The sequence below is a fragment of the Volvox carteri genome, assembly GCF_000143455.1.
Source record: "Volvox carteri f. nagariensis unplaced genomic scaffold VOLCAscaffold_26, whole genome shotgun sequence".
NCBI classification, from domain to species: domain Eukaryota; kingdom Viridiplantae; phylum Chlorophyta; class Chlorophyceae; order Chlamydomonadales; family Volvocaceae; genus Volvox; species Volvox carteri.
Window position 1 is genome coordinate 98890 of NW_003307569.1, and position 21331 is coordinate 120220.

The window sequence follows — 21331 nt, forward strand, 5'->3', positions numbered from 1 at the left end:
CTTGCTTGAGGGTTTGCTTGTTTGAGGGTTTCCCTACATTGTTGTCACCAAGCTCGGACCTCAAGTCCTTCTAAGTTGTTTAAACACATTTCAAATCCCAAACGATTTGCCATTCCGTTCGCAGCGGCTCTCACCCAGGTACCCACTGCATTCAAACCCACGGTGGCTGCGATACCTTTCTCTTGGCCCGTGTTTCTGCGGAATCGCCGGACACCTCAGGTCGGTCTGTGAGTTTCTAATGAGGGCAAGTGGTGCAGCCTCCCTGTGGTGAAATGCCTCAACATTCCGAATTCGCCTCAAAATTGGTGCACTTGGCAGGATTTGGGTTACTCTTAGCCTCTTAGCCTCTCTATGTGCCATGCCAGATAGGGTTCGTGTGGCTCGTTGTGCGCTTGGAAAAACGTCCTTATGATTTACCCCGTACTGAAAATTCCTTGTGTACAAGAAATCTGTTCCCCCATTCCAAAACGAGCGAGCCTTCAGCATCCTCATCCCCCTTTTTGTACTCGCATTATGCTGCATCCCTGATCCAGGCGTTCTTCTCTAACTTTGAGGGACTTGTGGCGGCGCCTGCTCGCAAAACGAGCACGGCGAGTGTCGCTGATCCCGAGGGTAGGCGAGTCCGTCGTCTCACCTCAGGCACGGGCCGCCGCGCCACGCCTAGCCCCGGCCCCGGTCGTCGCCTGCAGGGGGCCCCAACCAGCCGGACCCTCAGCAGCGACGGTGTTCGCGACGCTATGGCTGAGGCAGCTCGCATGCAGGCAACCTTGGCGGCGGTTCAGGAGGCCGTGCGTGGTGTGGTGGGTTCCTCTGTTGCCCCCGATGCGCCGCTGATGAGCTCGGGCCTTGACAGTCTGGGAGCAGTGGAGCTGAGAAACGCACTGGAAGGTCGGCTGGGTGTTCAGTTGCCCAGCACGCTGGTGTTTGACTACCCCACCCCGGCTGCGATTGCTGGGTACATCTCCTCCCTGTCCACTGCATCTAGCGATGCGGCTGCAGCAGAAGTCCTGCAGCAGGAGGGGTCTGCACTGCCCAGCCGAGCCGCAACTGGCGGCCTTTCAACCATTATGGAGGCTTCAGCTGCGCCTAGTCGCAGGATAAGCGGCTTAGGTGCAGTTATTGACGCTGGGGTCGTGGCCAGGCGCAGGTCGAGTCAAAGTCGGTCCTTACGGCCCTTTGAACGGCGCAGTGGGAGCCGCACTGCCAGCCGCACTACGAGCCGGGTTGACAGCACGGCTGCTGGCCAAGAACAAGCACAGGCTAATACCCTGGCGGCAGTTCAGGAGGCCGTGCGTGGAGTGGTGGGTTCCTCTGTTGCTCCCGACGCGCCGCTGATGAGCTCGGGCCTGGACAGCTTAGGCGCGGTGGAGCTGAGGAACGCACTGGAAGGTCGACTGGGTGTTCAGTTGCCCAGCACGCTGGTGTTTGACTATCCCACCCCGGCTGCGATTGCTGGGTACATCTCCTCCCTGGCTGCTTTGCCTGGCGGTGATGCGGCCGTGGGGGAGCCACGGAGTCCGACCCGAGCAGCGGCGCGGCAAGAGGAGGAGCAACAGCCGGCGGAGGAAGAGGAATTCCAGTCGTTCTCCGGAGAGGAGGAAGAGGAGGGAAGGTTAGAGAGGGAGGAGTCCTGGTTCAGCGCCGTCGCCGTTCGTCCGTCTCGGTCGCGGGTCTCTCGGATCCCGCTCTCTGCCCTGGTGTCTGAGGAGGTTGGGAGTCACAGTATCGCCAGCAGCAGCTTCAGCGGAGTCTCTATGGTGGACGGTCCTCGACTGCCCATTGTGGGAGTGCTGGCAGTGGCGTCACGCAGCGCGGCGGACGCGCTCAGCCGCGTGCATGGAACGGACGCATCGCTGAGAGTTCCGCTTAGCCGGTGGGTGGTTCAGTTCAAAAATCGAAAGGAAAGCAAAACATAGTGAAAGCTGCAGGGGGATCATGTGCGCCAGATAGGGTTCGCCATGCCTGCCTTTGGTTGCGTGACCAACCTGTCGTATTGCTTACCTTTGTTTTTCGGCATTGTAAATGTGTAATTTGCCATCGATGCATGCCCAGGTTGTGCCCTTGTCCGGCAGGTGCCGGCGTCTATACCCACAACAGTGTGTTCGGCAGATTCCTGCTCTTCAACAGTTTCTTCGGCCCCTTCCTAAACAACGCCTGTGCCAACATCCCCGGGTTGCCAACACGCACATATGCAGGTGGGAGGTTGAGGACCAGGTGACACGACTGGGTGGGCAGTTGCCGGTCCAGTTCGGCGCCTTCCTGCCCGCCGTCGACCTCTTCGACGCCGCTGCTTTCGGCGTTAGCGCCCCTGAAGCGGCGCTCATGGACCCACAGCAGCGCCTGCTGCTCGAGTGTGCTGCGGAAGCGCTCTCCCTCTCGACTCCCTCCGACACCACCGCCACCACAACCACCGCCACTAGCTCCTCTGCCGCAGACTGGCGCCAGCGTGCAGGGGCCTACGTGGGCATTTCTTCCATGGACTACAACAAGCTAGCCCTGCGCCATGTCCCGACCGCATCTGCCTTCGCCGCCACTGGCGCCAGCCTGTCCGTAGCGCCTGGCCGGCTCTCCTACACCTTTGGCCTGTGTGGTCCCGCCCTCGCCATTGACACGGCCTGCTCGTCTAGCTTAGTAGCAGCTCACACCGCGCTCAATGCGCTGTTGCTGGGGCAGGTGGAGGCGGCGGTAGTGGCGGGTGTTAACCTGACGCTATCGCCGGACACACCGGCCGCCTTCCAGAAGGCGGGTATGCTGTCGGCCGACGGCCGCTGCAAGACCCTGGACGCTTCCGCTGATGGCTACGTGCGTGGAGAGGCGGTGGGCGTGTTCCTCCTGAGAGCCTTCCCGGAACTGGAGCAGGACAGCGCTGGCAGTGCAATAGAAGCGCGGTGGCAGCAGCCCGTCGCGTGGATCGTCGGTGGCGCCGTCAACCAGGACGGCCGTAGCAGCAGCCTCACCGCGCCCAACGGCCCCGCGCAACAGGCGGTGGTGCGGGCAGCGCTGGCGGAGGCGGGGCTGTGGGCATTCTCTGTCCGCACGTTGCAGATGCACGGTACCGGCACACCGCTGGGTGACCCCATCGAGGTGGGGGCCATCGCAGCGGTCTTCGCAGAGCCTCAGTCGCCGCCTGGACAGCCGCCAACTCCAACTCCAACTCCAACGCTAATGCCGCTAACTTTGGCAGCTTCCAAGTCTTGGCTTGGGCATGCTGAGCCTGGCGCCGGCACGCAGGGCCTGATCCATTCCGCCACCGGCCTCATCCAGCGTGCCGAGCTGGAGCTGCTCCACTTGCGCGCTCTCAACCCGTACGTCACCAGCGCCTTGGACAACACCGGCCCCAGTGCCGCGCTCTTCCGTGCGCCGCGCCAGCTGGGACCAAAGCCACTAAGCCCCATTCAGCCGCTGCCTCGCAGCCTAAGCGGGGCCGAGGAGGGCTCCGTAAACTTATCCTCAAACGGCGGCTCGGGTGACCTGGGAGCGGACGAGCTGGCTATCTGTGGCGTCAGCGCCTTCGCCTTCCAGGGCACCAACGCGCACGTGCTGATCGCGACCATGGCTACCGTTACCACCTCTACCAGCCGCGGCGCTGCGGCTGGTGCAGCGCAGGCGCGTGGCTGCGTGTGGCATCGCCGCCGGCACTGGCTGCACCCGCCGACCACGCGACTACTGCGATGGGCTGCCGCCGCTCCCCCCGCAGGCCGAGCTGTCGCGCGGCCGCTGTTCTTATTTGAAACACCGCTGTGTTGGCCATCCCTGGCACCCATGGCGGCGGTTTGCTTGCGAAGTCCGGCAACTGGCAGTAGCAGCAGCAACAGCACCCACGTCCTTGCGTCGTCGCTGGCCGTAGCGGTCGCGGCTGCTGCTGCACAGGTCGCGCTGTTAGCGACGGGCGCTGTGGACGGCAGCCCGGGTGTTGCATTGATGAATGGCGTTTTTCGGCTACGCAACGCGGTGCTGCATCGCGCTGGTGGCGAGCAAAGACCCAATGCTGAAGTCGCAAGTTCGATTCCTGATGCTGACGCTATTAGAGGGGCTGCACTGCTGTGCACGTTGGATGGTGCGACGGGTAACTTGGAGGTGGCACTTTCCTCACCAGCTACCAACCTGGTGCCGGTGCCAGTGTTCACTGCCTCAGTCGCGCAGGTAAAGTCCGCACAGTCCGCGATCCCAGCAAGCAACAGGACCACCAGAACCGACTCTGCTGCTGACGCTTCCATCGACGCCCCACTGGCTGCACTTGCGGCTGCAATATCGGGCTTCTGCGGACGGCACCATCCACAGCTGCCAGCGCCGGAATCGCCCTCCCTCTTCAGCATTGCAACGGCTGGCGGTGCTGTGGACTGTGGTCGTGCTTTGGGCGACGCCAGCGCTCATGCAGCAGCTGCAGCCGCGGCGGCCAAGGTCGAAGCGGATGAGGAGCAGGGCGTCCACCTGGCTAGCTGGGTCGCTACCGCCCTGCAGCTCCAGTCCCCAGCGTCCGCTGCTGCTGCTGCCGCCGCGCTGGAGGGTTTTGAGATATGCACACTTCCCTCCGTGACCATTACAAGCGGCAACGCCGCTGCCGATGCTTCATGCACTACCGGCTGCGCCCTCCGGGGTCAGGTCCTGTACGGCCCTGATGTGGTGTTACGTATTCAGGGCCTGCGGACCGTGGACGTCGTAACCGCCGTGCGAGATGCCGCTGCCGCTGCTGCCGCCGCCGCCGGCGTTACTGCTAAGATGGTGATGGAGGCTGAGAGAATGGCAGCAGCAGCTGCGGATTTTGAGGATGTGGACTGTTTGGACGATGCGGAGGAGGAGACGCTGTACGTGGTGGAGTGGCAGGTGGACGAGCCTGCAGAGGAGCTGGATCCAGAGCAACAGCAGCCGCAGGCGGGAGCAGTACCCGCGGGCGGGAGCAGTGCGGCGCTGGGATGCCCGCCAGGCCGTGGGTTGGACACGCTACCCGGTGTCGCCAAATCCCTGGCTGCGCTTCAAGGCCTCACATCCGATGCGCCAAACATGCCCCAACTCCAACTCATGACCTGCGCCGCCCACCATGACGCATTGAACTTCCCCAGCCGTAACGTCGCTGCAGCAGCGGCGGCGGTGGCTGCAGCGGCAACCGGGCGGGCCGGCAGCGCCGCTGGCGTGAGCACCGCTGCTTGGGCTCTGTCCCGCACGCTGCTGCAGGAGCGACCTGGGACGTCGCTGATCGCCTCAGACTCGGCGCCTCTGGGGCCGTGGTTCCGGAGCCAGATCACCGTCGGTGCCGGCGGCGGGAGCGGTGGTGTACATAGCATGCTGGCGGCCGTAGACTGGACGAGCCGTTCCGCCGAGGGCCCCGCCGCCGTGAGCAGCAGCCAAGCCTCCTCAAACAAGTACGGTCAGACTGATGCAGCTGGCGTTTCATACACGGCGCGTTTAGTTACAGCACCACGCGTTGGTCCTGGTGCCACCAAAGCTCTGCTGCCAGGAACCCCGGCTTCGGAGCTCAGCTCTTCACTGCCCCGGGATGGTGTCTACATCGTCACCGGCGGCTCCGGCATGGCGGCGGCACATGTCGCACGCTGGCTGGCGGCGTGCGGTGTACGGCATGTCCACCTCGTCAGCCGCAGCGGCGCCCTGCCTGCGGGCCTTCTGCCGCTACCACCGCCGCCACTGCTTTCGGCAGCGTCACTAGGCGCGTCTCGAGAACCCAGTCAAGCCTTCAACACAGCCATTACGGCCTCCAAAGCTGACATGAGCAGCGCTGAGGCCGCTGCTTGGTTGTTCTCCTCCTCGGCTGGATCTCCTGGTATTGACGCCTTGGCGGAAGCCGAGGCCGATGCACTGGCGCAGCCGTGGCAACCGTTGCCGGTTCTGGGCGTCTTCCACGCCTCCGGAGTACTGGAGGACTCACTGCTACAGAGCGTGACCCTCGCTTCCACCCGTCGCGTCGTCGCCGCTAAGGCCGGCGGCCTAGCCGCATGGCTGGACGCCGCCGTCCGCCACCCCGCCGCATCGCACGTGCTGTTCTCCTCCGTCGCGTCACTGCTGGGCTCACCCGGCCAGGCCAACTACAGCGCCGCCAATGCGCTGCTCGACGCCGCCGCTTTGGCGGCGGCGGCGGCAGGCCAGCCGGTGGTATCCGTTCAGTTCGGCGCCTGGGCCGGTGCAGGCATGGCGGTACGGCATAGCGGTACAGCGGCCCGACTAGAACGCATGGGGCTAGGCATGCTGCGGCCAGAGCAGGCGCTCAGCGCGCTGGAGGCTGCCGTAAATTCCCAGAGCTCTGTAGCAGGGGCGTCAGCCGGTGTATTTCCCGTCACCGTCGCTAACCCGTTCCGGTGGCGTGCCTTTATCCGGAACCTCGAGCAGCAGCAGCAGCAGCAGCAGCAACGGGCTTTCACTGCGTCCGCCGGCACCTCGATGGCTGACTGTTCCAAACCTACACCCGCTTTTTTCTCCGCCTTCGCTCGGCACGCCATGCCCGCCGCACCCGCCATCACAGGCTCAGCGGCGGCATCAGGCGCCGCCCCGGCGACGGCATCGCCGCGGCCTGCGTCCCGCCGTGCGCAGGTGGATGTGGATGTGGCGGCGGTTGTTGCCGCTGCCGTAGGGGAAATCCTTGGCGGCAGCGGCGCCGCTGCAGCCGACAGTGTCTCACCGCACCAGCCCCTCATGGCCGCTGGCCTGGACAGTCTGGGCGCCGTAGAGCTCACACGCTCTTTGGAATCTAGTCTTGGCCTGCAGCTGCCACAGACGCTAGTATTTGACCACCCCACCATTGCAGCGTTGACGGAGCACCTTGAGGCTCTACTGAAGGGACCAGAATTCGCCTTACCGAACGTCACGGCAGGTGTACGCGCACGTGGGGAAGAAGTGGAGACGAGGGGGGAGGTGTATGCTGGAAGGGCAAACCGCCCTCGGCACTACTACCCACGGGCAGTGGATGGCGCTGCCTCCGGCACGGTTGCGATGCGGGGTTCTTCACCGCAAGCGGCGCCTTCATCAACGGTGCCAGTGGTGGTCATCAGGTCGCTGGTGCAGCGAATGCCACAGCCCGTCGGTGTTGCCGCCGACCCTGTCGACTTGGTGCCGTACAGCCGCTGGGACATCGACGCCAGTCCGGCGCGGGCCCTGGATGCGCGTTTCGGCGCCTTCCTGCCGGCTGTCGACGTATTCGATGCGCAGTTGTTCGGCATTGCCGACGCCGAGGCGGCGCTGCTTGACCCGCAGCAGCGACTGCTGCTGGAGGGGTTGTACGAGGCCATGAAGGCGACAACGGCGCCGCCGTCGCCCCTGCTGCCGCAGCGCGGCGCAACCCGATCCTCATTGCAGCGCCCGATGGGCACCTACGTCGGCGTGGCGTCGTCGGACTACGGCGCGCTAGTCAAAGCGCACGGCGGCTCCCCAGGAGCTTTCCACGCTACCTCCAACGCGCTCAGCGTCACTGCGGGCCGCCTGTCGTACACATTCGGACTGTCAGGTTCGTGCTCGTGTGTTTAGGAGTCCCCGTGTGTGTGTGTGTGTGTGTGTGTGTGTCCCCCAGTGACTTACTGATTGACCAGTCTGATGGAACCTGCACCACCATGGGGGGTTGAGGGGGCCCAGCCCGGTTGTTTTCCCAACCTACCACCTCCCCTTCACACCCTCCCCACCAGTACCAGCATCCGACAACCAATCGCCTAGTATTCGCATTCCATAGCAGTTATGTCCTGTATGTGTTACACCCGCACCCACTCCCCCGCACCCGCACCACCTAACCCACCACCCGCACCCACTCCCGCACCCGCACCCGTACATACACACGGCACCAGGTCCCTCTCTGGCGATCGACACGGCCTGCTCCGCCTCCCTGGTGGCTACCGCCCTGGCGCACCGGGCTGTGCTGGCGGGCGAGGTGCACGAGGCGGCGGTGGCGGGTGTGCACGTGCAGGCCACGCCCACGTCGTCCTCCTACGTTTGGGCAGCAGGCATGCTGTCACCACAGGGCAGGTGCGTGCGGGGCGTGCGGGCGAAAGCGGGGCGACAAGACCCAAGACTCGGTTTTTGTACGGGGCCCAGGCAGGGCCAGAGTGGTGGCCGAAGATTAGCTCACGATACCCGACCATACCACCGTCCCCTGCTATACCATTAACATATCATATACTCACATATATATATGTATACATGTATTTACACATAGTGGTGCCGTACACACATGCAGGTGCCAGGTGCTGGACTCAGCCGCGGACGGCTACGTGCGTGGAGAGGCGCTGCAGGCAGGGAGTGGGAGTAGCCACATGGGGTTGGGGAGTGGGACAGAGGAACCTGACTGTCTGCCTGTCTCCTGCCTGCATGCCTGCCATGTCTGTCTGTTTATGCGAGCCGTTTAATTGCTTCGAAATTGTTCTGATTTGGCTCCAGATCTGCTGAGCTTCTGTCTGATAAGATCCGCGGATCTGCCCAAGGTGGTGTTAGTACCGGTGCCGGTGGTGGCGGTGGCGGTGACGGTGGCGGTGGTGGTGGTGAACCGCTCGCTGTGCCACCCCCTCCGCTCCGCTGCCCTCCGTGTGGTGATAGGTCATGATCATAGCCGCCGAGGCGCCGGGCTCCGTGGCGTCGTCAGCAGCCGATGCAGCACGCCCGCCGCCGCTGGCGGTGTTGCTGGGCGCCGCCGTCAACCAGGACGGCCGCAGCAGCAGCCTCACCGCACCCAACGGCCCCGCTCAGCAGGCGGTGGTGCGGGCAGCACTGGCGGAGGCGGGACGCGTCGCGGGCGAGCTGAGCCTGCTGTCCATGCATGGAACCGGTATGGAGCAACACGGACATGTCTGCATGTATGCCTGTCTGCCTTCGTTAGGACCACGTAGGCGCCTGTGAAACACACTTAGCAACACTGCGATCTGCGCATATGCACGTTGCTGCTTCTTGCCATACCAGCCATAAAACCCATATCCACCCGAGACGACAATAACCCCACATCTCTCCCCTCTCCCTCCCTTTCCTTCCCCTCCCTTTTCGTTCCCCTCACCTCGCCTCCCCTTTCCCTCCCTAACCTTCCTTCCTCCTTTCCGTTCTCCTATTTCTCACCCGGTATGTCGTACTGCTGCAGGCACCCCGTTGGGCGACCCAATCGAGGTCAGCGCCTTCGCCGCCGTCCTGTCCTCCTCCTCCGCGCCATCTCCATTCGCCTCCCCCACCGTTGGATCCCATCCGACCTTTGGACCCGTATCGCTGGCAGCCTCCAAGTCGCACCACGGCCATGCGGAGCCCGGTGCGGGCCTGGTGGCGCTGTCGCACGCGGCCCTGGCCCTGCAGGCCGCGTCCCGACCGCAGCTGCTGCACCTGCGCAGCCTCAACCCCAGCGCGGCAGCTGCGTTGGAGACGGCGCAGGCGGCGGCGGCGGCGGGAGGAGTTGTCGGCAGCATCGGTGACAACAGCAGCGAAGCGGTTTACGGGGCGATGCTCCTGGCGGCTGGGCGCAGGTGGGCGGCTGGGCGGTGCTGCTGCGTGCTGCGGGAGGGGGGTTAGGGAGAGGGCGGGAGGGACTCAAGCGGGGCTCGAAGGAAAGCGCAGGGAAGCCTTGGGGTTGTTGGTCTTTATTATAATAGTGCTGGTGATGTAAGATGGCGAGGAGGGTGAGTGCCTGAATACGGGTATGATGTGCTGCAGCTGTCAGCACAAGCTAGCGGTCTGTTGCATAGCCTAAGGCTCCTTGACAGAAGTCGAGATAGGTAGAGATAGGTAGAGAGAGGGGGAAAGTAAACGGCTGGTGGCATCGGCCATAGGTACAAATGATCTCGCCAAACATGTGTTCCCTCCCCTCTCCTTTCCTTTCCTTTCCTTTTCCTGTCGCGCACTTCCCACCGACTTGCCGTCTTTCACTCCCTCGCCAGTTTGGGCCCGCTGGTGGCGCCGACAAGCACCACTGTCGTTGCGGATCTCAATTCCCACAAACTCTCTTCGGTAGCGGCGGAGACAGCGCTTCTCGCCGGCGTCAGCTCCTTCGCCTTCATGGGTACGAACGCCCACGTCGTCATCGCCGCGGCTGCGACAGAGCCCCAGTCCGCCTGCAGTGGCGCTGCCGCGTCGGCAGAGGCAGCAGAGGCTGGCAGCCGCCTGCAGTGGCGCCGCCGTAACCACTGGTGCGTGGCGGCAGAGCCGCACCTCCTCGCGGCGAAGGTGCTGCGGTACAGTACGGCTGCGGCAGCCTCTGTCACCCTGCAGGGTGACCTCTCCCATCCCCGCCTGTCGTACCTATGGCAACACGTCGTCTCTGGCAAGCATGTTCTTCCCGGGGCGGCGTATATGGAGATGGCTACTGCCGCCGCCCGAGCGCTTTTGCTGCCGCACGGCTTCACGGCCGAGTACGGAAGCGGCGACGTTAGTTCGCACTCGGTCGTCATCCAGGACGCTGCCATCCCGTCGCCGCTGATCCTGCCTGCTCTAGGTGGCAGTAGCGGCGGCGGCAGCGGTGCTCCGCTGCTGTACTGCAAGCTGGATCTGGCCGCCGGTCGGTTGGCGGTCTTCACGAGGAGCCGCCGTGGCGGCGCGCAGACCGTACATCTACGTGCTTCTGTGGCACTTGTACGACGACATGATGCAGCGGCGGCCACAAGGCCCGACGCCGCTACCTCTACCAACAACACCGCAATGGCTTCTCTTGGAAGAGTCCTATGTAATCTCCAAACGGCATCGCCACCCGCGGCGGCAGAGCAGCCTCTGTCCGTTGCAGGCATCAGCTGCGGCAACCAGAAGCTACCACAACCGCTTTCGCCGCTTTGGCGACCCGCCGCTACCGCCACAATGCTACAGCCGCATCTGGCTGACGACGCCACGGCAGTTGCATCCTACGCCGCCTGCAGCGACGGGCTGCTGTTGGGCGTCGGGCTGCTCGACAGCTTCTTGCAGCTCGGTCAGGTCTTCATCCAGCGTGACGACCGTACGGCAGCGTCGGGAATCTATGTGCCGTCGGGCTTCGGTGCGTTGCTGGTCCCCACGACCGCGACCGCGGCGGCGGCAGCGGCGGCCTACGCTGCGGCTGGAAGTGGTGGTGGAGTAAGCAACCTGCCGGGCAGTAGCGCCTGCGTTTCACCAATAATCATGGCGGCGAATGCCGCCGCGGCCGTGGCCGCTTCCGAAGGGTCGGCGCCAGCTGCCGTCAGTGACTACCGGCTGGTCGGCGTTGATGGCAGCGTTGTGTGTACGATTGGCGCAATGCAGGCGAAGCCGCTAGCAAATCATCAGTCGAGCAGCGCACCGGCGCGTGGTGGTACTGTGGCGGCGCCTCCGCCGTCCACATCGGAGGTCGACCTGCTGTACGAAGTCAGCTGGGTGGTGGATAGGCCGCCTGATCAGGCGGCGCCGCCGTCGGAGGTTGCCACGCTGAGCCTGGAGTCCGTGCCTATGGCAAACGCGCCATCCGCGGCCGTGGCCACGAGCCTTGCCGTACTGCAGCAGACCGCCGCAGCTGCCGCCCCAGCAATGATGGGGTCTGCACTGCATGTGCAAGCACCCACAGGGTCTGCGTTCTTCAGCATGCAGCCATGCGGCAGCGTCCTCCAACAAAGTAGCGAACATGGGGACACGCTGCTTCCTAACGTCCTCGCAGGTGCCGCCCGTACGGCAGCGCTGGAGGCGCCTGTGCTTGACCTCCGCGTGGAGAGTCACAACTGGACCACAACTGACATGTGCCACCGCCCTGCAGCCGCCGCAGCCGCCGCCGTGCAGATCATAAAGCCGGCGGCGTCAATCGAGAATAGTGACGTGTACGGTAACTCCAGCGCTGCTGGCTTGGTTGCCGTACCTCGCCTGACGCCAAGTACCCGTCAGCAAGCTCTCGGGCCTCATCAGCTGTTGCCGCAGCCGAAGGGCTCCCTGGAGAATCTTCGGCCGGCGCCACTGGACGTGTCGGCCGAGAACCGACCCGCGGGTCACTGCGTTGTGGCGGTCAAGGCCGTGGGCCTCAACTTCCGCGATGTGCTCAACGTTCTGGGCATGTATCCAGGCGACCCGGGAGCCCCGGGCAGCGACTACGCGGGCGTGGTGGCCTCAGGAGCGGGTGCCGGCAGGGCAGTGTTCGGTTTGGCGACAGGCTGCTTGGCATCGCATGTAATGGCCAGCACAGAAACCCTAGCCGCCCTGCCACCAAACGTAGGCTTTGAGGACGGCGCCGCCAGCCCCACTATTTTCTTAACAGTCGAGGCGGCGCTTGTGAATGAGGCGTGCGTGACGCCATCGGATAGGGTGCTTGTGCATGCCGGTGCCGGCGGTGTGGGCCTGGCGGCGACACAGGTAGCGGCGGCGCTAGGCGCCACTGTCGTCAGCACCGCCGGCAGCCCGTCCAAGCGCGCGCTGCTGCGGGGCCTGGGAGTGCGCCACGTGTCCACCAGCCGCGATCTGGGCTTCGTGGAGGAGCTGGCGACCGTGACGGCCGCCCGTGGCGGTGTGGACGTCGTGCTGAACAGCCTGACCAGCCCAGGCATGGTGTCCTCTAGCCTGGCGCTGCTGTCCCGCGGCGGGCGGTGGGTGGAGATCGGCAAGCGCGACATCTGGTCGGCCGCGCGAGTGCAGAGCGAGCGGCCCGATGCGCGCTACGGCCTACTGGCCGTGGACTTCATGCCGCCGGAGGTGCTGCACCGACTACTGGCCAGCCTCAGCCGCAAGATGGCCGCGGGCATCCTGGCCCCCATCCGCCGCGTCACCTACAGCCTTGCCTCCGTCGCCGCTGCCATGCGTCAGATGTCACAGGCCCGCCACGTAGGAAAAATCGTACTGAGCGCTGCCTTTGGCGGGCCCATCGGCGGCGCCACCACCGCCCAGGGCCACATCTACGGGCCTCGGCAAGGTGCTATGGCTACAGGAGAGCCCCTGCCATCAGCATCCAGTGGTGACGCGATCCTGGTCACGGGCGGCACCGGCGCGCTAGGCGCCCTGGTGGCATCCTGGCTGGCCACAACCGCGCCTGGCCTCCGTATCGTACTCGCATGCCGTACAGGCAAGCTATCGGCGGCGGCGGAATCCGCGGTCGGGCCGCTGGCCGGCCTACACGACCCGGCGTCGCCGCTGTATGCCACTGCCTTGAGCGTCGTACGCTGTGACGCTGCATGTGCAGCCGCGGTGGCAGGTCTTGTGCGTGGTGAGCTGGCGGCGGCGGGGCTGCGCCTGGCGGGCGTCATGCACGCCGGCGGCGTGTTGGCAGATGCCACACTCGCCAACCAGGGGCTGTCAGGAGCTCGCGCCGTCTCGGCGCCGAAACTGTCCGCCCTAGCCGCGTTGGAGCCCTTCCTCACACTGAGCCCCAGCGCCACATCGCACGTGCTGTTCTCCTCCGTTGCTTCACTGCTGGGCTCGCCCGGACAGGCCAACTACAGCGCCGCCAACGCCGGACTGGACGCTGCCGCCGCCGCGCTGTCGGACCGCGGGCTGAGTTTTGTCAGCGTGCAGTGGGGCGCGTGGAAGCACGCCGGCATGGCACTGCAAACGGCAGCCAAGAATGAGGCGGCAGGTGTGGGAGCACTGGCCCCGGAGCAAGGCCTAAGGGCGCTGGAGGCGGTGTTGGCGGCTGCGGCGCCTGCAGGTATTTACTTGGACCCTTCAAGTTGCGGTAGTGGGGATTGGGGGTTTTAGACTGCCCCCTGGAGGAGGCATAAAGGATCTGAGGATCTTTTAGCCGTGCTTGCCTGTTCTCAGTCCTTGCCGCAGGGCGGGAAGATTTGCACCGTCCAGTTTGCGCCATGGCTGTGAGTATGGCGGCCCAGCCTTTATCGTCCTTTACAATGTCCTTAAAAGATTGTGAAAGTTTTTACTTGAATACTTTAAATTTTATCCACTACAAAGCACTCCTAAAAAATTCGTTTGAGTGAAGACAACCTGAACACGACGGCCAACGGCCTAGGGACTTACTCGCCCCTTCCTTTCCTTTCCTTTCCTTTCCTTTCCGGCACAGGCTCTGGCAGCTTGCACAGCCCAGTTGTGGCTGTGTCACCCTTCGACTGGCGCCGCTTCGCAGAGCGCACCGCTCCCAAGCCGTTGCCACCCATGCTTCAGCACCTCATCCCTACGCCAGCAGCGAAGGCAGGGGCAGAGCACCAGGCTGACCTCAATGCCATGGGCATTGATGCCGACCGAAGCCGCCGCCGCGGTGGGGCATCCAGTGGGCGACGCCGTCGTGGATTGCCTCAGGCTGCGGAGGCCCGCAGCAGCGGCATGGATTTGGAGGCCGTGCGGGGAGAGGTACGGAGCGTACTTTGGGGTTTTACATCATACTACGAAGGCAAACGACTGAAACGAGTGCTTACCTAGGTTCCTTGCCGTGTGTGTTGTTAACTTTCTTTTCTCCGTCCCGAGGTCAGCCAACGTAGACGCTCACTCATATCATCTCACTCAGCAGAAACGCGTCCCAAGGACTTCCTGTTCCCTTTATAAGATTGTATTGACGAAAGACTCGTGATTTGACCTTGTCGTTACACCCCTTGGTTGATGACACATCTACACCCAGATGGGCGTTTTGTATAGAGGGTGGCGAGGAGCGGGGGGTTATGGAGAAAGAAAGTGAAAGTGAAAGAGTTTGAAAGGGTGAAGAAGCTTTACTTATATAACATCTCCGTGTATGTAATGCAGATCGCCGCTGCCGTGCGTGGCGTGGTGGGTTCATCTGTTGCCCCCGATGCGCCGCTGATGAGCTCGGGCCTGGACAGCTTGGGGGCGGTGGAGCTGAGGAACGCGCTGGAGGGTCGGCTGCAGGTAATAACAGACGAAGGCGTCTAAGTGGCGCAGCAGTGCGAGGTTTGATGTTGGTCAAAAATAGTATGATGTACAAGCTCTCGATGTTGCCTGCAAATGCCCATTGCGCAAAGCCAGGGCAAAGCCAGCGCAAAGCCAGGCCAGGCCAGGCCAGGCGAGAAAAACACACCACGGATTGCACTGGTGCATTTGTGTGCGCTTGTATACTTGCATACATCTGTGCGCATCCATTCACCCCTTCCTTCCATACTTGTATCTATGTATATATTGATCATGGCGTTCTATGTTTTGAGGTACGCCAGAGTGTTTCGAGCGCCGGTGAACCCGCCAAATAGCATATGCCTGAGCTAGCTACTGAGAATGAGTTGTGAGAATGGGAACCAAACGATTTAGTTCCCCTGGGCCCCCAGGTTTCCCTGCCCAGTACTCTGGTCTTCGACTACCCCACCATCGACGCGATCAGCACCCTGGTCGCTTCATCTCTGCAACAGCCGGGCGCATCCGGTGCAATGAACGATGTTGTCCCGCCTACTACTAGTGCGGAGGACCTCAATGACGACAGCAGTGACGATAACGAGGCTTACCATGATAATGGACTTAGTGTGGATGACTTGGCGTCGGAGATGGACGACAACGGCGACTTTGACAATCTAGATGGATCGGCGTTCATGCGGCAAGGCACACGGAGGGCCCGGAGGATCCACGTGGCCCCCGCCCGTGCTGCTGCTACTGCTGCTACTGCCGCGGCCGGCCTGCTTACCGCCAGGCATGGCCGCGGTGATGTAGTGGTGGCAGTATTAGCGGCTGCGCAGGCGGTGCCCGGTGGTGGTGCGGCTCCTTGGCGACAGGACCCAGCCACTGTGCTACACGACGTCGTGTCCGTGGTCCCGGAGCACAGGTGCGGCCGCTGCGGTCGTCCGACTTGGGGCATGCCGACTTATGGAACGAGCTCCGCGCCGTATCTTAGCAGCAGCAGACTTGCGTGTGAATCACTTGCCTGTGCATCACAACATGGGTTTGGCTAGTTTCCTTGGTTTCCTGGGTTTGCATGCATCTCCTCATCCCAAGCTTGCCGCTACCGCTCCCGCTACCGGTTCCGCCGCTGCAGATGGGATGTGGAGCGGGCCCTCACAGACGGCCTACCACCGCGCTTCGGCGCCTTCCTGCCGCACCACCGCGTGGCAACCTTCGACGGGGCCGCCTTCGGGCTGAGCGCCCCAGAGGCCGCCATGATGGATCCACAACAGCGACTGCTGATGGAGCTAGGCTGGGAGGCGCTGGCGGCATCAGGGGGCACCGAGGCCACCAGTGAAGGCGCAGCAAAGGTCACTGCTGGCGGATTGGTGTCCTTGACAGCAATGGCCTCTCAGGCCGTGGGCGTATTCGTGGGCGTGTCGACTCCTGACTACGCGGACCTTAAGAAGGCGCACACACCCATCGGCGTGTACAGTGCGACAGGTGCGACCCTGCTCCGCCTTTCACTGCTGGGAACGGAAGCGTAGGAATGGGGAATGGGGAATGGGGAATGGGGAATGGGGAATGGGGAATGGGGAATGGGGAATGGGGAATGGGGAATGGGGAATGGGGAATGGGGAATGGGGAATGGGGAATGGGGAATGGGGAATGGGGAATGGGGAATGGGGAATGGGGAATGGGGAATGGGGAATGGGGAATGGGGAATGGGGAATGGGGAATGGGGAATGGGGAATGGGGAATGGGGAATGGGGAATGGGGAATGGGGAATGGGGAATGGGGAATGGGGAATGGGGAATGTAGGCAAAAGGCCACGGACTTATGGGTCCCGGACTCCGCTTATTAATTCGTGTGTGTTGATGCATGTGCGTGCTGCTGCAGGCTCGGCGCTGTCCGTCGCGGCCGGCCGGCTGTCCTTCACATTTGGCCTGCGGGGCCCAGCGGTGTCCATCGACACGGCCTGCTCGTCCAGTCTGGTGGCAGCGCACCTGGCGGTTCGCGGCATGGCGGCGGGCGACTGCGGGCGAGCGCTGGTGGCTGGCGTGCGCACCATCCTGACACCCAGCCTTTCAGCAATGTTCCATACGGCAGGTAAGTTCTTTTATGTCCGTAATGGGAAAGCGGTGGCAGCTGTTGGCAGGAGTCATGTAAGCGCGATCCCGATGATGTGCGGGGGGGGCCATATAGCCCGATAGAGTGTCCGCTATCCCGTCGCCGAGGCGCTTAAAAGGCGGGGGGATATGTATGCCGCTGCAGGCATGCTGGCGCAAGACGGCCGCTGCAAGACGCTGGACGCCGCCGCCGATGGCTACGTTCGCGGCGAAGCTGCAGCCGCCCTCCTCCTCCAAGCTTACAGGCCCAGCGACGATGTGGCCAACAGGGGGCCAGACGCACGGGCGGTGCAACCATCGCTGGATGCAGTTGCCATCCTTGTCAGCACCGCCGTCAACCAGGACGGCCGCAGCAGCAGCCTCACCGCACCCAACGGCCCCGCGCAACAGGCGGTAGTGCGGGCAGCACTGGCGGAGGCGGGGCTGTCGGCATTCTCTGTCCGCACGTTGCAGATGCACGGTACCGGCACACCGCTGGGTGACCCCATCGAGGTCGGGGCCGCTGCGGCGGTGCTGACTGCCATCCCCGTCGGTGTCACCAACCTGCGTGAACTCCCGAACGATCAGCCCCAGGTGCTTCCTCTGACGTTGGCTACTGACAAGAGCGGCATCGGGCACACCGAGCCCGCCGCGGGCGTTATGGGCATCCTCCATGCCGCCTGGTCGGCCCGTGCATCATGCAGCCTGCCAGTGCTGCACCTGCGAACTCCGAACCCACACCTGACGGAGGCGCTCGCTGGTGCAGCCGCCGCCAGTGGCGGCACCGGCATGGCGCTCCCACGCCAGCCGGCCGGACGCCCAGCAGCAGCAGCAGCAGCAGCAGCTGTGAGTGAAGCGGTGGTATGCGGAGTGAGCTCCTTCGCCTTCCAGGGCACCAATGCACACGTGCTGCTCTCACCGACTGAGCAGCTGCTGAAGGCGGCACCAATGGCGGAGGCGGAGGCGGTGAAGCCTTCGCCAGCGGATGCCGCAGCGCTGGTACCAGCCTGGCGCCGGCAGTACGCGTACGTGCTTCCACCGTCATCCTCACTCTGCCGTGCTGCCACAGCTACTACTACCACCGGCCGCAAGGCTACCTTCCATGTCGACCTGACTCATCCCGACGTCTCGTACATGTACGACCATATAGTGAACAATCGGCCGATTTTCCCCGGCGCCGGCTACCTGGAGATGGCGGCCGCTGCCGTCCACATCGCCGGCCATGGCGCCAATCCGAGTGTTGCCCTGGCGGACGTGGCGATCCTCGCGCCATTGGTCGTGCCGCAGGACACTACCGCCGCAGCGGCGACGGCGCTGCGTGTGGAGATCTATACGGAGACTGGCGAGGTCGTAGTGTACTCCGGCGCTACGACGGCTGCGGACTACAGCAATCCCAAGGGCCGGGGCCGGGGCCGCCGCAATGGCCAGTCTGCAGCAGCCAGTCAGCCTAGTACTTCCGCCACCGTGCACCTGACTGCCAAGGCAGCACGGCTAGCACTCACAACAGACAGCACATCGCTGCTACCAGCCACGAGCGCGGCTGCACCCCGCCGCAGAAGCCGTGACGCTGCGCGTGCAGCGGCGCCGACGCCGCTGTCCACCGCCGCGGTGTACGGCGACCTGGCTGCCGCGGGCCTGCAGTACGGACCGGCTTTCCGTCGCATGCGCAACTTGCACGCTACTGGCGACACAGCAGTTGCATCATTGCAGCTGCCGGGCCGTGAGGACCATGGCGCATTCCTCAATCATCCCGCGGTCCTGGACTGTGCGTTCCAGCTGGGCGCTGTGATCGGCGCCGCAGGAACAGCAACTGGCGCTGCCGCTGCATCCAGTACCACGCCGGGCCCACAGCTTAAGCCCCAGAGGCGCACCTTCGTGCCCGTGGCTGTGCAGCTGTTCTGCATCCGTGTGCCGCAAATGGGCACGCAAGGTCTGGGTACGGTACATGCACAAGAACACTTGCCACTGAGGGGGCCGCTGATGGCGGCTGGAGTGGAATCGCTCGGGGAGCTCTACGCCGTGGCGTTTGGCAAGACGGATCCGCGGGAAGACTCGCTATTCCGTGACGTCCATCTGTACGATGTGTACGGCTCGCCGCTCGTCCAAGTCGTAGGACTGGAGTCACGCGCCGTCGGCCGACCCGCTGGCGCTGCCTCCATGGCGGTGGACACATCCTCTAATGCAACCTCTACGCCGACGGCTCCTGGCCCTGCTGTTGGTGCGGCAAGCTCCCCCGATCCTGGCATGCTTTACGCAATTCAGTGGCTGGCGGAAGACGCTGTCGGCGACTTGGACAAGAATGAAAGCCAGGTTGTGGAGATTTCGACCAAGAAGAGTACAAGTGCTTCATGGCTTTACATGCGGGCGCCCGCTGCCACAGTGAAGCCGTCTTCGCGGCTGCTACTGCCGCACGCGCTCCAGGCCGCCAAAAGCGGCGCCGCCGCCCGTGTGGCCATTGCGCTACTGCGCAGTCCTGCAGGCTGTGCAGCCGGTGCCAGCTATCCAACTGGACCCCCCTCCGGCGCGGACGGCTCTGGCTGCGGCTACAGCCTGCAGGGCCTCATGCGCACTGTTGCACAGGAAGTTGGCAGTAGCACCCGTGTGGACAGCACACAGGTTGACCCGTTAGCGGCTGATGTAGCCGCCGGGTCTGCATTGGCTCCTGGCTTGCTGCTAGGAGAGCAAGGCGGAGCGACGGCGCCAGCATCCCAGATGTACGACGGCTACGGCACTGGCGCCGCCGGCGCGACACGTTATGTGCCACGGCTGTTGCCCTCAAGCGTGTCGGCGGCGCCTGCTGCGCCGTACCAATTGGTACCACAGCCGCGCGGCTCACTCAACAGCCTGGTCCCCGTGCCGCTGGACGCGGAGCTCACATCTTCCCTGCCGTCGGGCACGGTGCTGCTGCGGGTGCGGGCCGTGGGGGTCAACTTCAGAGATGTGCTCAACGTGCTGGGGATGTACCCGGGAGATCCGGGGGCACCAGGAGGAGACTGCGCGGGCGTGGTGGTGGGTGTCCCAGCAGCTGTGGAAGGAGATTCGAGCACGCCGCATTCTTTGGGACGGGCGGTGTTTGGCCTAGCTGTGGGAAGTCTGGGTTCGCATGTGGTTGCAAGCGCGCAGACGCTGGTGCCCATGCCGCCACAGCTGACTTTCGAGCAGGCGGCCACGGCGCCCACGGTGTTCGTAACGGTGGATGCCGCGCTGAGGCAGGCCGCGGCGCTGGGCCGGGGCGAGAAGGTGCTGCTGCCCGCCGCAGCCGGCGGTGTGGGCCTGGCGGCGACACAGGTAGCGGCGGCGCTAGGCGCCACTGTTGTCAGCACCGCCGGCAGCCCGTCCAAGCGCGCGCTGCTGCGGGGCCTGGGAGTGCGCCACGTGTCCACCAGCCGCGATCTGGGCTTCGTGGAGGAGCTGGCGACCGTGACGGCCGCCCGTGGCGGTGTGAACGTCGTGCTGAACAGCCTGACCAGCCCAGGCATGGTGTCCTCTAGCCTGGCGCTGCTGTCCCGCGGCGGGCGGTGGGTGGAGATCGGCAAGCGCGACATCTGGTCGGCCGCGCGAGTGCAGAGCGAGCGGCCCGATGCACGCTACGGCCTACTGGCGGTGGACTTCATGCCGCCGGAGGTGCTGCACGCCGGCCTATCGCGCGTCTCAGCCGGCCTGGCGGCCGGCCAGCTGCGACCTCTGCCCGGTGCCGTACACGGCCTTGCCTCCGTCGCCGCTGCCATGCGTCAGATGTCACAGGCCCGCCATGTGGGCAAAGTGGTAGTATCGGCTTCGGCGGGCTCAGTGCACCAAGAGCCCCATGTCACTCAACTCACGGCTGGGTGCCCCTCTGAGCCTCTCCATACCGATGCGGGCAAAGGGCCGCTGCTTTCCGGCCGCATCCTCATCACAGGCGGCACAGGCACGCTGGGCATACTCCTCGCCGAGTGGTTCACACAGCACGGCGCGAAACACGTCCATCTCCTCAGTCGCACCGGTGCGGTACCAGCCGCTGCCAGCGCGCGGCTGGTCTCCACCGCTGCCACCCACGGCGCCGACATCACTATCAGCGCTTGCGACACGTCCATCGCAGCCGACTGCGCGATGTTGTCGTGCGACACCCATGCAAAGCCCGTGACCTTACTCGTGCACGCCGGCGGCGTGCTATCCGACGCGACCCTGGCCAATCAGAGCCTTGAGGCGCTACGCAGAGTCCTGGCGCCCAAACAAGCCTCCCTGGACCATCTCTCCGCGTTGGCGCAGCAGTACCCAGCGGCGTGCCAGGTGATGTTTTCTTCAATCGCCTCCTTGCTGGGCGCTCCCGGCCAGGCCAACTACAGCGCCGCGAACGCCGGACTGGACGGCTACGCTGCGGTGTGCACGGCACGAGGCCTGCCGGCAGTCAGCGTGCAGTGGGGCGCGTGGGCGGGTGGCGGCATGGCGGCTCATGACGCGCAGACGGCGGCTCGTGTGGAGCGCATGGGCATGTCGCTCATCCAGCCACAACAGGGACTGGCGGCGCTGGAAGGTGAGCTGAACGGCTGGTGAAGCTTTCACTCCGGCCTGTAGGGTTTAGGGTAGGACTTCGCAGC

General features: G+C 64.2%; 1 protein-coding gene across 1 annotated transcript in view; it reads left to right on the forward strand.

Annotated features, from left to right (window-relative positions):
* VOLCADRAFT_92400 (uncharacterized protein) overlaps positions 1-21331 on the forward strand; it is a gene marked incomplete at both ends in the record, with an annotated part of 96352 nt that overhangs the window by 51187 nt on the left and 23834 nt on the right. Inside the window, 14 exons of the mRNA XM_002951790.1 lie at positions 125-219; positions 534-1873; positions 2196-7450; positions 7782-7959; positions 8171-8204; positions 8527-8755; positions 9059-9431; positions 9843-13525; positions 13895-14181; positions 14569-14691; positions 15102-15589; positions 15800-16149; positions 16546-16755; positions 16921-21267. Coding sequence (XP_002951836.1) covers positions 125-219; positions 534-1873; positions 2196-7450; positions 7782-7959; positions 8171-8204; positions 8527-8755; positions 9059-9431; positions 9843-13525; positions 13895-14181; positions 14569-14691; positions 15102-15589; positions 15800-16149; positions 16546-16755; positions 16921-21267 — 16992 coding nt within the window. The remainder of the gene's footprint in view (positions 1-124; positions 220-533; positions 1874-2195; positions 7451-7781; positions 7960-8170; positions 8205-8526; positions 8756-9058; positions 9432-9842; positions 13526-13894; positions 14182-14568; positions 14692-15101; positions 15590-15799; positions 16150-16545; positions 16756-16920; positions 21268-21331) is intronic.